We start from the raw sequence: 12,480 nt of genomic DNA on the forward strand, positions 1-12,480 counted from the left end.
AACCAGTGTTTTTTTTTTTTATTATCATGACAGTACATTAAAATAATATAAAAAATACCTGTTTGCAATAACAAGCAGTTTTGTTGCTAAAAATGACTGGAAGTGAATGACACCGGAAGCCTCGCACATTCAAGTTACAAATGGCTGCGTCAGCTCGTACGTTGATCGGAAGTTTAGTGTGGGTGAATATTCCCCACGCAGATGATCAAACAAAGCATCTTTCTTGTGCTCAACGCGGTGAATTTCCGTGACCACCAACAGTGTTGCCAGATTGGATGGACGATTTCCAGCCCAAAAGCTCACCAAAACCCGCCCACTCTCACAGAAAAACCATCCAAAATGTTAACTGTCAAAATAATGTGAAAGAATGTCATTGCCATGTCAATCAAGGCGTTGATAAGGTCCAACTCCTTAAAACAAAATAATATAAAAATAGATACAGCTCAGTAAAAAATTTATAAAATCAGGGCAAATACATTCAAGAGAATTACCAAATATGAAGTGAAGTGTAGCCAAGTATGGTGTCCCATACTCAGAATTTGTGCTCTGCATTTAACCCATCTTAGTGCACACACACCGTGAACACACACCCGGAGCAGTGGGTAGCCATATTGCTGCGGCGCCCGGGGAGCAGTTGGGGGTTCGGTGCCTTGCTCCAGGGTCTCATCTCAGTCGTGGTATTGAGGGTGGAGGAGAGCATCCCTGCCAGTACAGAGACTCAAACCCACAACCTTTGGGTTACAAGTCCGATTTCTAACCATTAGGCCACGACTGTCCCTATGACTAAAATATGCAGGCAGACACTATGTCGAAACAGCAATCAAGAAATTAACCGATAACCTCAAAGTCAACAGTCAGATTAAGCCAATATAAGTGATCGGAATGAGCAAATCAATCAATGAGCAATGTCAATCATCGATACATACTGTACGTACGATAATCCGACCATAACAAATGAACAACAACAGTAATGCGCCTACCTTCGTGTCACACTTTACCTTCAAACAGAACTAGAGGAAGTCTTTCATTAAGTACATATTGTAGAACATAATGCAGACTTGGCACAGTCCCTTATCCAGTTTTGATTTTGATTAAATTATTCAACTGTGCTCTGATTTCAGAGTTACAATGATATTAATACCTTCATGTCATCTTCCTCCACAGGTGTAATTCACACTTAAGAGTTGAGTCACTCTCCCACTCTTTATCATGTAACTTATATTTAGGCCACTCTGGCATTGTGTGATCACTTGAATATACAGCTATACATTCAAAATCTGATCCCTTATCGTGTTAAACCCCAATAACTCATGAATCATCACATCTGACTGCTGATCCCTAGTGATTGGCCAAAAATGAGGCAGGCAACATCAGCCGAATCTGCAGTGGGCTTGTGAGCTTAGTATAGTCATGATGACTGATAGGATGCAGTACATGCACACTTGGGTTTTGTTTGTTAACCAATTAGCCTATACTATTTAGATGTTTGAAAACCGCCAAACTGACCCCAAACCATCCCAAATTTTTTCCACCCGCCCAAACCAATTTTTACCCGCACAATCGAATTCAAAACCGCCTAATTGTGCGGGAACCCTGGCAACACCGACCTTGAACCCATCGCAGAATCTGTGTGAGGAAATTCTTTGCGCTCACGCGGAATTCCCAAACGCATAGATTCCTGTTGGATTTCGACTGAAAATTCGCTGAACAATGGTAAATGTGACCGCACATTTACACTGCATACACCACTCGCTTTCTCCTGCTAGGAGTGATCCATGAAGGGTTACTGTGATCACCATGTCACCACTGTCTTTGAGCACATAACTGCTCCATTCAAACCATCCCTCCTCTAGTTATTTGTTGTGGCCGAGTACATTTCAGGTATAAAAATGCCTAAATGTAGCTTTAATGAACTATTAATGGGTGATATTTTGGAAAGCATAAATAGTGTGTAATTGTTGCTAGTGGTGCAAAATTACACACTTCAGCTTTCAAGACTTCTAATTTCCTAACCAGCATTTGTGGGAATTTACACTATGAAACATTCAACACAACTGAAACCTTCTTTTGCTTGCAATAAATGTAGCTTGAAAATAATTAATAATATTCTTTCATGGCCCTGGAAACACACTGTTATTTTAGAGTCATATATTTATGCTGTTCTTGTAATGCACATATTGAGATGATGTACAATGATGAGATGATGGTGATTTTATAGACTTTATTGGATTTTGCATCTTAGAACTGAATTACCAGAAGAAATTTTATAAGGAATGACAGTATTTGTGCCAAATGTATACAGATTGAGATGGCACACATGCACACAGTTTAAAGTACCTCACACATTATTGCTGCATCATCAGCATGCTATTTGAAATTCACAAAGTTATGGAATATGCATTTCTGTAAAAAGATATTGGCTTTTTTTAGTGAAATGCTTTACAACCCTTTATCTCATATGCGTAATTGTTTTTATTTCTTGCAATTAAAGGCTTTACAAATGCGGTCTTGTAAGTCTGTTACTGTATTTGTATACAGGAATGTATATGCTCCTTGATCATGGAAAAGTATTGTGATTGCTAGCGCTAGAAGAGTATTTTTTTTTAAGTATTAGAAAAGTTTTCTGTTTTTACTGTTTCTACTGTGCTCTAAAGTACTGAAAGGCCCCTTCACATCAAGAACTATAATGAATATTAATGTCCACACCAACAGATGATATTGTGCTGCTTATTATAAGTGCACACTGCAGTTTTGTCGTCTGCCTCTTTAAATGCTTGAGCTGTTCCTCTCTGTCTTCTTCTCTGTGAACAAGCTTAAAGGGGTCATATGATGTTACTAAAAATAACATTATTTTGAGTATTTGGTGTAATGAAATGTGTTTATGCGGTTTAAGGTTCAAAAAACACATTATTTTCCACATACTGTACATTATTGTTTCTCCTCTATGCCCCGCCTTTCTGAAACGCGTCGATTTTTACAAAGCTCATCGGAAACACACAGCGGGCTAGAGTGAGCGGAGACCGGAGGCCTAGAGTGAGCGGCGGGTGGCGGGCTTGAGAACGGTGCGGCCGGCGTATTCGACGAAGGAGCGTCCGGCGGGCTTGCAGCAACCACATGTGACGACCCCGGGCTGTACTCCGCTTTGTCCACGGTGAAAGCCGATCCGGCGATACACAGCACGCAGCTGATGTATTCTTTATGCACCAAGAGCTTGTAGCACTCCAAAGAGAAAGGAAAAATTGAAATCGCATCATATGACCCCTTTAAAGAATCATTCAACCAAAAATGAAAATTGGCTAAAAATGCACTCACCCTCAGGCCATTCAAAATGAGTTTGTTTTTCATCAGAACAGATTTGGAGAAATGTAGTACTACATCTCTTGTCACTTGCTCACCAATGGAGTGAATGGGTGCCGTCAGAATGAGAGTTCAAACAGCTGATAAAAACATAACAATAATCCACAAGTAAACCACATGACTCCAGTCCATCAATTAACGTCTTGTGAAGTGAAAAGCTGTTTGTAAGAAACAAATCCATCATTAAGTTGTTTCTAACTTAAAACCATTGTTTCCGGCTAAAATTCGAGTCCTCTATACACTTACATTTTAGGACTAGGTGGTATCCCGTATTACTATTGCACATGCCTGAGATAAGTGAGTGGTGGTACCAGGGGTGGAGTGGAGAAGTTATAGAGGGAAAGAGGTCTCAGCTTCATTGGGGTCATCAGGTGGGCACCCCCATCCTTGGTGTTTCGATGATATCAGCCCACAACACCTCCAGAGGGCTCATCGGCAACAACTGGCACCCCAGGTGTGCCCCCCTCTGCTTTCACCTCTGTTGTTATGGTGCCCAGACGGTTTCCTGCCTCTTAATCCAGAGCCATCGACTCACTTGTTCAGCTACACTGGAAAGGGCCTTGACAGTTTACCGTTGGGATTGGCCTCGGATTCATAGTTCTTCAAACAGTTTGATGGCAGATCTCCCTACGAAGCCCCTGCAGCCAACTTAGACTAAACAAACCTTTGTTTTCCAGCCACGTTGCTTCGCGTCAACTGCCAGATCAGAATACTTAAGGCTTTTAAGTTCATTGGCCTCCTCACCGCATCCTCCCAGGGCACAGTAAGCTTGATGATGTCCACAGTACATAGTAAAGAGGACCAAAACACAAGATCTGGTCTGAGGTTGGTAGCTGCGATTTCAGCCAGGAAGCAGAGCCTATGATTTAGATAGACAGAAAGCTTCAGTTTGATCCCACTTCCCCCTTCTCCTACAAACTCCTTTATCTGTGCACGATGGCATACAGGAGGAGGTAGGGAGTTGATGATGGATATCTGCCTGTTCTCCAGTGATGCCTCAAAACACTTCAGCACCTAGTTGTGCCCCCAGGCATACCAGCCTTGCATCAGGCTTACCTTACAGCCAACCAAGATGCGTTTCAGGTTCGCGGAGGATGGACAAAGGGAGCTGGTAGGATCTTCTCTGAACCATTGGTTAAGGTTCACTGGTGAAGGCAGGACATCATAAGTGGCTCGTAGAAGGAAGCGGATTTGGAATGCTTCCATGCCCCACAGCTCCTTCCAAGAGAGTTTTTGCCTCTCAACTCCATCCCATTCTTTAACTGGGAGATCGCTTTTGCACATCTCGTTGCTTGCTCTTGCTGGTGCACCTCCTCAACCAGCAATTTTCGATGCCGAGATGGGGTTGCCTTGTGCCAGAATATTGCTTTCTCCAGTAAGTCGTCTCATCTGAATCAGGACCGAATTATGCACAGATCAAGCATATTTACAAGTGAAAGCAGTTCTAGACAAATATGTGGGTGGATTTTGATGTGAGAGGAAAACGGGGTTGGACCTTTTCACTGGAGGAAGTGTTATTATGGCAGTTTAAAGTTACTTTAGTGGCGGATTTGTTTCTTACAAACAGCTTTTTGCTTGAGACATTAATCAATGGACTGGAGTCATGTGGAATAATGTGATGTTTTTTCATCTGTTTGGACTCTCATTCGGACGGCACCCATTCACTGCAGAAGATCCACTGGTGAGCAAGTTGTAATGCTCAATTTCTCTTAATCTTTGAAGAAACAAATTTTCAGCAAATATTAATTTTTGGGTGAACTATTTCTTTAACACTAGATAGATGATATTGCTCTTTCTGTGAGCAGTGCAAAAGATGTTGAAGGTTTTAAGTGTATGAAATAAGTTTAACGTATTCACTGAATTCTGCCCAGCAATCTCTTATAAAACGATTTCTAAAATTTCAAATTTCCAGAAAGTCTGTGTGTGTGTGTATATATATATATATATATATATACACACACATATACACACACACACTCACTGTACACCTTGCTAGTACCGGGTTGGATCCCCTTTTGCCTTCAGAACTGCCTTAATTCTTCGTGGCATAGATTCAACAAGGTGTTGGAAACATTCCTCAGAGATTTTGGTCCATATTGACATGATAGCATCACGCAGTTGCTGCAGATTTGTCGGCTGCACATCCATGATGCGAATCTCCCGTTCCACCACATCCCAAAGGTGCTCTATTGGATTGAGATCTGGTGACTGTGGAGGCCATTTGAGTAAAGTGACCTCTTTGTCAGTCTGAGATGATTTGAGCTTTGTGACATGGTGCATTATCCTGCTGGAAGTAGCCATCAGAAGATGGGTACACTGTAGTCATAAAGGGATGGACATGGTCAGCAACAATACTCAGGTAGGCTGTGGCGTTTAAACGATGCTCAATTGGTACTAAGGGGCCCAAAGTGTGCCAAGAAAATATCCCCCACACCATTACACCACCACCACCAGCCTGAACCGTTGAGACAAGGCAGGATGGATCCATGCTTTTATGTTCTTTACGCCAAATTCTGACCCTACCATCTGAATGTCGCAGCAGAATTCGAGACTCATCAGACCAGGCAACTTTTTTCCAATCTTCTATTGTCCCATTTTGGGGAGCCTGTGCGAATTGTAGCCTCTGTTTCCTGTTCTTAGCTGACAGGAGCAGCACCCGGTGTGGTCTTCTGCTGCTGTAGCCCATCTGCTTCAGGGTTCGACGTGTTGTGCGTTCAGAGATGCTATTCTGCATACCTTGGTTGTAACGAGTGGTTATTTGAGTTACTGTTGCCTTTCTATCATCTCTAACCAGTCTGCCCATTCTCCTCTGACCTCTGACATCAACAAGGCATTTTCGTCCACACAACTGCCGCTCACTGGATATTTTCTCTTTTTCGGACCATTCTCTGTAAACCCTAGAGATGGTTGTGCGTGAAAATCCCAGTAGATCAGCAGTTTTTGAAATACTCAGACCAGCCCGTCTGGCACCAACAACCATTCCACGTTCAAAGTCACTTAAATCCCCTTTCTTCCCCATTCTGATGCTCGGTTTGACCTTCAGCAAGTCGTCTTCACCACATCTAGATGCCTAAATGCATTGAGTTGCTGCCATGTGATTGGCTGATTAGCAATTTGTGTTACCAAGCAATTGAACAGGTGTACCTAATAAAGTGGCCGGTGAGTGTATATATATATATAGAGAGAGAGAGAGAGAGGTTACACTTTATTTTGATAATCCACTTTAGACATTCTACTAACTGTAAGTAACTCTGCAACATGTCAACTAACTCTCAGAGCATTTGTAGACTTGTTAGGGGTTAATAGGTAGTTGAATGTCTAAAGTGGACTATCAAAATAAAGTGTTACCATATATATATATATATATATATATTTTTTTTTTTTTCTTCTTCTTCTTCTTCAAAGTTATGGTGACTGTTGTAACGTTTGCCCCTACAGCTCCAGTAAAAGACGCGTCGTTGACTGATGATCGCTGTTATAATCGCATGTAGTCTGTAGGTGGCAGACTGTTTGAGCTGCGCTGTTTGGCGTCTCAGTAGAGGAAGAACTGCAGGTTGTGTTGAGTGATGTGGTATCCGCCTTTCTTTCACATACCAGAACATACTCCCTAAATGCCCGCTCTAACCCTCCTCAACAATCATCTCTTATAATGAATATATTATAAGCCCGACGTCCCAGCGGTTCATGGTTTCCTCTCTGTCAGTGTTAGTTTGGTAAGTGTCGTGATGTCTAGAGGATGCTAACATGCTAACTCATATTACTGTTAGCTGCTTAGCTTCAGTCTATAAACAGAAACATATCATGCTGCTTTAATTCTGAAACTTCCAACACATGAAAGTGCTTTTTCAGTGGTCGGTATTTGAGTTTAGTTTGTTATTTTTAGTCGGGTTGTTGTTCGCGTTTGCTTGCTGGATGACTATGTAAATAAACAAGGCAGAACCAAATACTTTCTTCTTGTTTTTGGTTTTTTGAATGATAGATGTAAAATTTTATCCCAAATTAAATCCTTTTAAATTTAAATAAAACGACTTTGCTTGTATATTAAATTTGTTACAAATGTATCCTTTTCCATCTCAGTTTGTCAATTATTAATGTATGAAAAACATGACCTAGATTTTCAAGAAGTGACCATGAAATTTTGCACTTATTTATATTACTTGAAATGTAGGAAATATGAATGCACATTAAAATATGTATAAGTGCCACCTTATCTTAAGTTCCCACAGTTGTAGAAAACCTGGAAATATCAGGGTATTTAGAATTCAATGATAGAAAATGTGTAGAAAGTACATTTATGCATTAAATCTTATAAGTCGAATAAAAAGGTATTTTTTTAAATTAGTCAGACAACCTGAAAATATCAGGAAATTTAGAATTCAAGGGTAGAAAAAAATACATTTAGAATTATGCATAATCTTATATGTCAAATAAAATAAAGGAAAATAATTTTAAAAAATTGGTTGCTCATTTTTATATTTACTTATTAATGAAATGTTTCTTGTTTTTGGTTTTATGTAACTAGTCTATTATTTATTTATCCCTTTCCCTTTTGCCCCAGTTTGGCCATCTTTGTATCACAGGTTTGGAGGTTTCCTTTGAATGGGTTGAACTCAAGATACTTTCTACTTTGATTTGGGCACATAAAGAACGTTATTATAGGTGGTGCACAGACCCCTTTTGTATTAAAACATTGTGCATGTACAACAAAACGAAGATAGCAGCGCCCAAAATGCCACTTGGATTGGGACGCAGAAAGAAGGCATCTCCACTGGTGGAGAATGAGGAGGCTGAGCCCATCCGGGCTGGACTGAACGTCCCAGGGTTGGGTGGCCTGGATGGTGGCAGGGTCAGCTTGGGTGAAGGAGCTGCCCATGAGGGCTTACCACCTCCACCCACCAGCCTGCGACCTCGCCTGATCTTCCACACCCAGCTGGCTCACGGCAGCCCCACGGGTCGCATTGAGGGCTTCAGCAATGTACGCGAGCTATATGCCAAGATAGGAGAGGCCTTTGGGATTCCTCCAACAGAGGTGAGCGGCATTTCTCTTTGCATTATAAGAGCAGGCCTTGCTGATTATACTGACTAAATGCTTATGTATTCTCAGGTGATGTTTTGCACACTGAATACTCACAAAGTGGATATGGACAAACTTTTGGGTGGCCAGATCGGACTGGAGGACTTTATATTTGCTCACGTGAAGGGCCAGAGGAAAGCGGTGGAGGTTTTTAAAGGAGAGGATGCACTGGGGCTCACCATCACTGATAATGGAGCTGGCTATGCTTTCATTAAGGTGAGACTTTTAATGATTATGTTTTTGATGCCTTTTTTTTTTTTAAAGAAATTAATACTATTATTCAGCAAGGATGCATTCAGTTGTTCAAAGGTGACAGTAAAGACTTTTTGTAATGTTACAAAAATTAATGCTGTTATTTTGAACCTTCTACTCATCAGAGTCCTGAAAAAAATTGATCACCGTCTCCACAAAAATATTAAGCAGCTCAACTGTTTTCAACATTGGTAATAATGATAAATGCTTCTTGAGCAGCACATCAGCATATCAGAATGATTTCTGAAGGATCATGTGACACTGGAGTAATGGAGTAATGATGCTGAAAACTCAGCTTTGCGTCACAAGAATAAATTAGATTTTATTATATTCAAATAGAAAACAGTCATTTGAAATTGTAATATTTCACAATGTTACTGTTTTAATGTATTTGTGATTAAATAAATGCAGCTTTGATCACCATAAGAGACTTCTTTCAAAAACACTGAAAAATCTTACCGCACCCAAACTTTTGAAAGGTAGTGCATATCACAATATAGTTATTTTTGTATTAAATGTTTTAAGTATTAAATAAGCCTGTAGTTATGTTTCTTTTGGATAATCTTGTGAAATGTTCTTCCTTTCATTTGCTTATTTTCTCTTTCTAAAAAAATAAGAGAAAGATCATATGACCAAAGCCGGTCTCAGTGATGAGTCCCACATTTTTGGTTTGAAAACAAAAGATTAACAGGACTAAAACTAACATTACAAAAAGGCTTGTTCCAATTCTCCATTGTTGTAAATGAGCTGATATTCACATGCTTGTGATCGCACATCAGTTGAATTCTATAATAACGAGTCAAGTTGTGCCATTGCATGACAACCGTAAACAGCATGCACCCTACTTCACGTTGTACCTAACAAACCCCTCTTAATAATAACTTTATCCTCATTCTGACCAATCATCTGAAAATCATTTGTTTCCTTTGCAGAGGATAAGAGAAGGCAGTATTATTCATCAGATCCAGGTCATCAACGTGGGTGACATGATCGAGTCAATCAACGGGCAGATACTCATTGGCTGCCGCCATTATGAGGTTGCCAAGATGCTGAAGGAATTGCCCAAAGGGAAAACGTTTGTCCTGAAGCTGGTGGAACCTTTGAAGGCATTTGGTAAGTGTTTTTGAATATCCTTTAGCTGACACTGACGGCCACAGTAAATCTGATATGATGAGTTTTTACCCTTTTTTAAAGACATGATCAGTCAGCGGTCGGGAAGCAAGTCAGGCTCTGCGCAGTTAGGAACGGGCAGAGGAACTCTGCGTCTGAGGTCTAAAGGGCCAGCCACCGTAGAGGAACTGGTAAGACTGTTGGGTTAAATATACAGTGAACTCCGATCAGTTCAGTTCATGAGTCAGCAAATAGGTGTTTGCATTTGTGTGATTGGAAAGGTCTAGGCATCTCTAGCTGTGTCTTGTAATATGATACACACTTAAATACATATTTCACAATTCAATATATTGTAATGTTTAACACTATATAATCGGATTGTGATTAATGTATGAGAAAAACCTAGGTCTCATAGAAGCGGCTGTACCCTCACGGAGAAGCACCAGTTTCAGAGTTTGCACTTATTTAGATGACTTTTTTTCATTACTTCATATGTAGCAAATGTGAATGTACCTTAAAAATATGTGGAGTATAGTGAGAATCAATCTTGATGTATGAATGTGTCAGTGAAACCTCATTTTTAATTCCAGCAGTCATAGATAACCTGGAAATATCAGGGAATTTAGAATTCATGGCTAGAAAAATAATAGAAATTACATTTGCATGTATGAAATCAGTTAAATTTTTAAGATAAAAAAAAAAATAGAGCGAAGTGTTTTTATATTTGCACATATACAAATATATTTTATATTTCTTGTTGGGTTCTTCACCTTCATGAAAACTTGTCAAATCACTTTTTACAAACATTTTCTTCATAAAACATGTTTCTTTACAAAGAGACGAATGGCAAGAAGCTGGGAATGATACAGTTATAATGAGACTCCATATATTCATAAACAAACTTCAGTAATGCAAAATGTTACAGATTGGTTTGTGGTTTTCAGTATTCTTACTGATGCTCTCAAGTCTTTCGCAATTCAACCTCATGCTATGCCAGCTAGATACCTTTATCCTGGTGACTAAGCATTTAAGAATACATCACAGACAATCAAACACAATAGCACCCATCATAATAATAATAATCACCTATAAATTTCAGTTAAGCAGGGTAATCCAATGTCTTCATTAATTCTTTTTTTGTGTTGCAGCCGTCAGCATTTGAAGAAAAAGCTATCGAGAAAGTTGATGATCTGTTGGAGAGCTACATGGGCATTAGAGACAGTGAACTTGGTATGTTTCCCTGCATATTACTGTTTTTGTACAGTTGTTGTTTTTTTTAAATGGCGTCTCTAACTCCCACACTCATTTACAGCTGCCACGATGGTGGAGCTCGGCAAGGACAAAAAGAACCCGGATGAGTTTGCTGAAGCTTTGGACGAGACTCTGGGTGATTTCGCATTTCCAGATGAGTTTGTGTTCGATGTGTGGGGTGCCATAGGCGATGCAAAGGTTGGTCGCGTTTAATTCTAGAAACGGCTAAAATGGTAATTCTGTAAAACACTGCTTTAGGAACACTATTGAGATTTATTTTTGTTGATTTTGGGAGCATATGCTGGGATGCTTTTAAGAACGATGGAAACACTTGTAGGCCTCTAACTCTAACTTTTTTTTAAGATGCTGGTGTTATCAAGACACTATGTTGAATGCATTTAAAACTTGTATTTAGATTTGACTAGGTTGAGCCAGATCACTTATATGAAATGTCTTATTTAGTAGGATATTAAGCAAAAGATGCTGACACTCATTGAATTTGCAAGGTATTTACTCCAGGGCCTGTGTTTGGTACCCCTGTGAGGTTACTCTGTTACATACTGTGACTTTCACTTGCACTGTGTTGCCCAACGCTGTATAAATTGCACGGTAAGGCACAGAACACGCAGTGCAGAGATCGAGGCAATGCTGGTTTGCACTGTAGTGACCTCTCTGGTGTGGATCTGACCCGTCCCATGGCAAAATCATGGACCATTTGTCTTATCAACACTACAATGATTCCCTAAAGCATGTACTGTCTTGTTATGTACTCTTGTTCTGTATTATACAAAGGATTTCGAGTTGCTTTGAAGTTGTTGCAATGAACCGTTTCTAAATGACCTCTAGTGCTTTACATTTCCAGTTCTGTGGCTTAGCTCTTATTTTAAAAGAGTAAAAGAAAGGGGGAAAAAAATAAACCATCTGTTTTCATTTTAGTAGTGTGGCAAACTACCACATAATGCCAAACATAAGGAAATTGTTTTCTTTTTTATCAGTAAAATCAGTATTAAGACATGTCATGAAGTATTACAGATAGTGTTTCACCTGTTACAGTATTTATCCTTTAAAGGAGTAGTGGAGGAAATATGAAGGGCTTAAAAGTTGGGCTGGGCGATAGGATAGTTTCAAACAAACCAGAAACAAAAAAGATTCAGAAAGCCATGTTGTGTGTGTGTGTGTGTGTGTGTGTGTGTGTGTATATATTATTTACACATCCCTGAAAGTGACATGATATATTTCACTATAAAACTAGCTCTTTCAGTGCTTTTGCGAACAAGTTTCACAGGGGAATACAATACTTTTGTGAGAGAATGCAACATTTTGCAAATGACCGCAAAAGCATTGAAATATATTTTCTTCTCCTATCTCATATTTTTCCAAATGTTTTAACTTAGTGGCTCCATATGACTGAGTTCACAATGTTTTATTTATATATA

General features: G+C 39.6%; 1 protein-coding gene across 2 annotated transcripts; it reads left to right on the forward strand.

Annotated features, from left to right (window-relative positions):
- The first annotated feature begins 6,792 nt into the window (after positions 1-6,792).
- On the forward strand, positions 6,793-12,373 carry LOC107728688 (PDZ domain-containing protein GIPC1-like). Of its 2 annotated transcripts, none has more exons than XM_016538965.1 (7): positions 6,793-7,070; positions 7,916-8,386; positions 8,462-8,647; positions 9,616-9,796; positions 9,878-9,984; positions 10,942-11,023; positions 11,106-12,373. In XM_016538965.1, the coding sequence occupies exons 2-7, from the start codon at positions 8,054-8,056 to the stop codon at positions 11,255-11,257; spliced, it is 1,041 nt and encodes a 346-aa protein (XP_016394451.1). In that variant the 5' UTR covers positions 6,793-7,070; positions 7,916-8,053; the 3' UTR covers positions 11,258-12,373. The 2 variants fall into 2 exon arrangements, with proteins under 2 accessions (XP_016394451.1, XP_016394450.1); XM_016538964.1 differs by having other exon boundaries at positions 7,938-8,386.
- The last annotated feature ends 107 nt before the right edge of the window (positions 12,374-12,480 follow it).

This window comes from Sinocyclocheilus rhinocerous, unplaced genomic scaffold, assembly GCF_001515625.1.
Source record: "Sinocyclocheilus rhinocerous isolate Xijiao unplaced genomic scaffold, SAMN03320098_v1.1 scaffold1961, whole genome shotgun sequence".
Taxonomy (NCBI): domain Eukaryota; kingdom Metazoa; phylum Chordata; class Actinopteri; order Cypriniformes; family Cyprinidae; genus Sinocyclocheilus; species Sinocyclocheilus rhinocerous.

Excerpts from the sequence above, each read along its gene's own strand:
- LOC107728688 (XM_016538965.1), top strand. The coding sequence starts at position 8,054 with ATGTACAACAAAACGAAGATAGCAGCGCCCAAAATGCCACTTGGATTG. Across the intron at positions 8,387-8,461 it reads TTGGGATTCCTCCAACAGAG|GTGATGTTTTGCACACTGAA; the intron begins GTGAGCGGCATT and ends ATGTATTCTCAG. Across the intron at positions 9,797-9,877 it reads GGAACCTTTGAAGGCATTTG|ACATGATCAGTCAGCGGTCG; the intron begins GTAAGTGTTTTT and ends CCTTTTTTAAAG.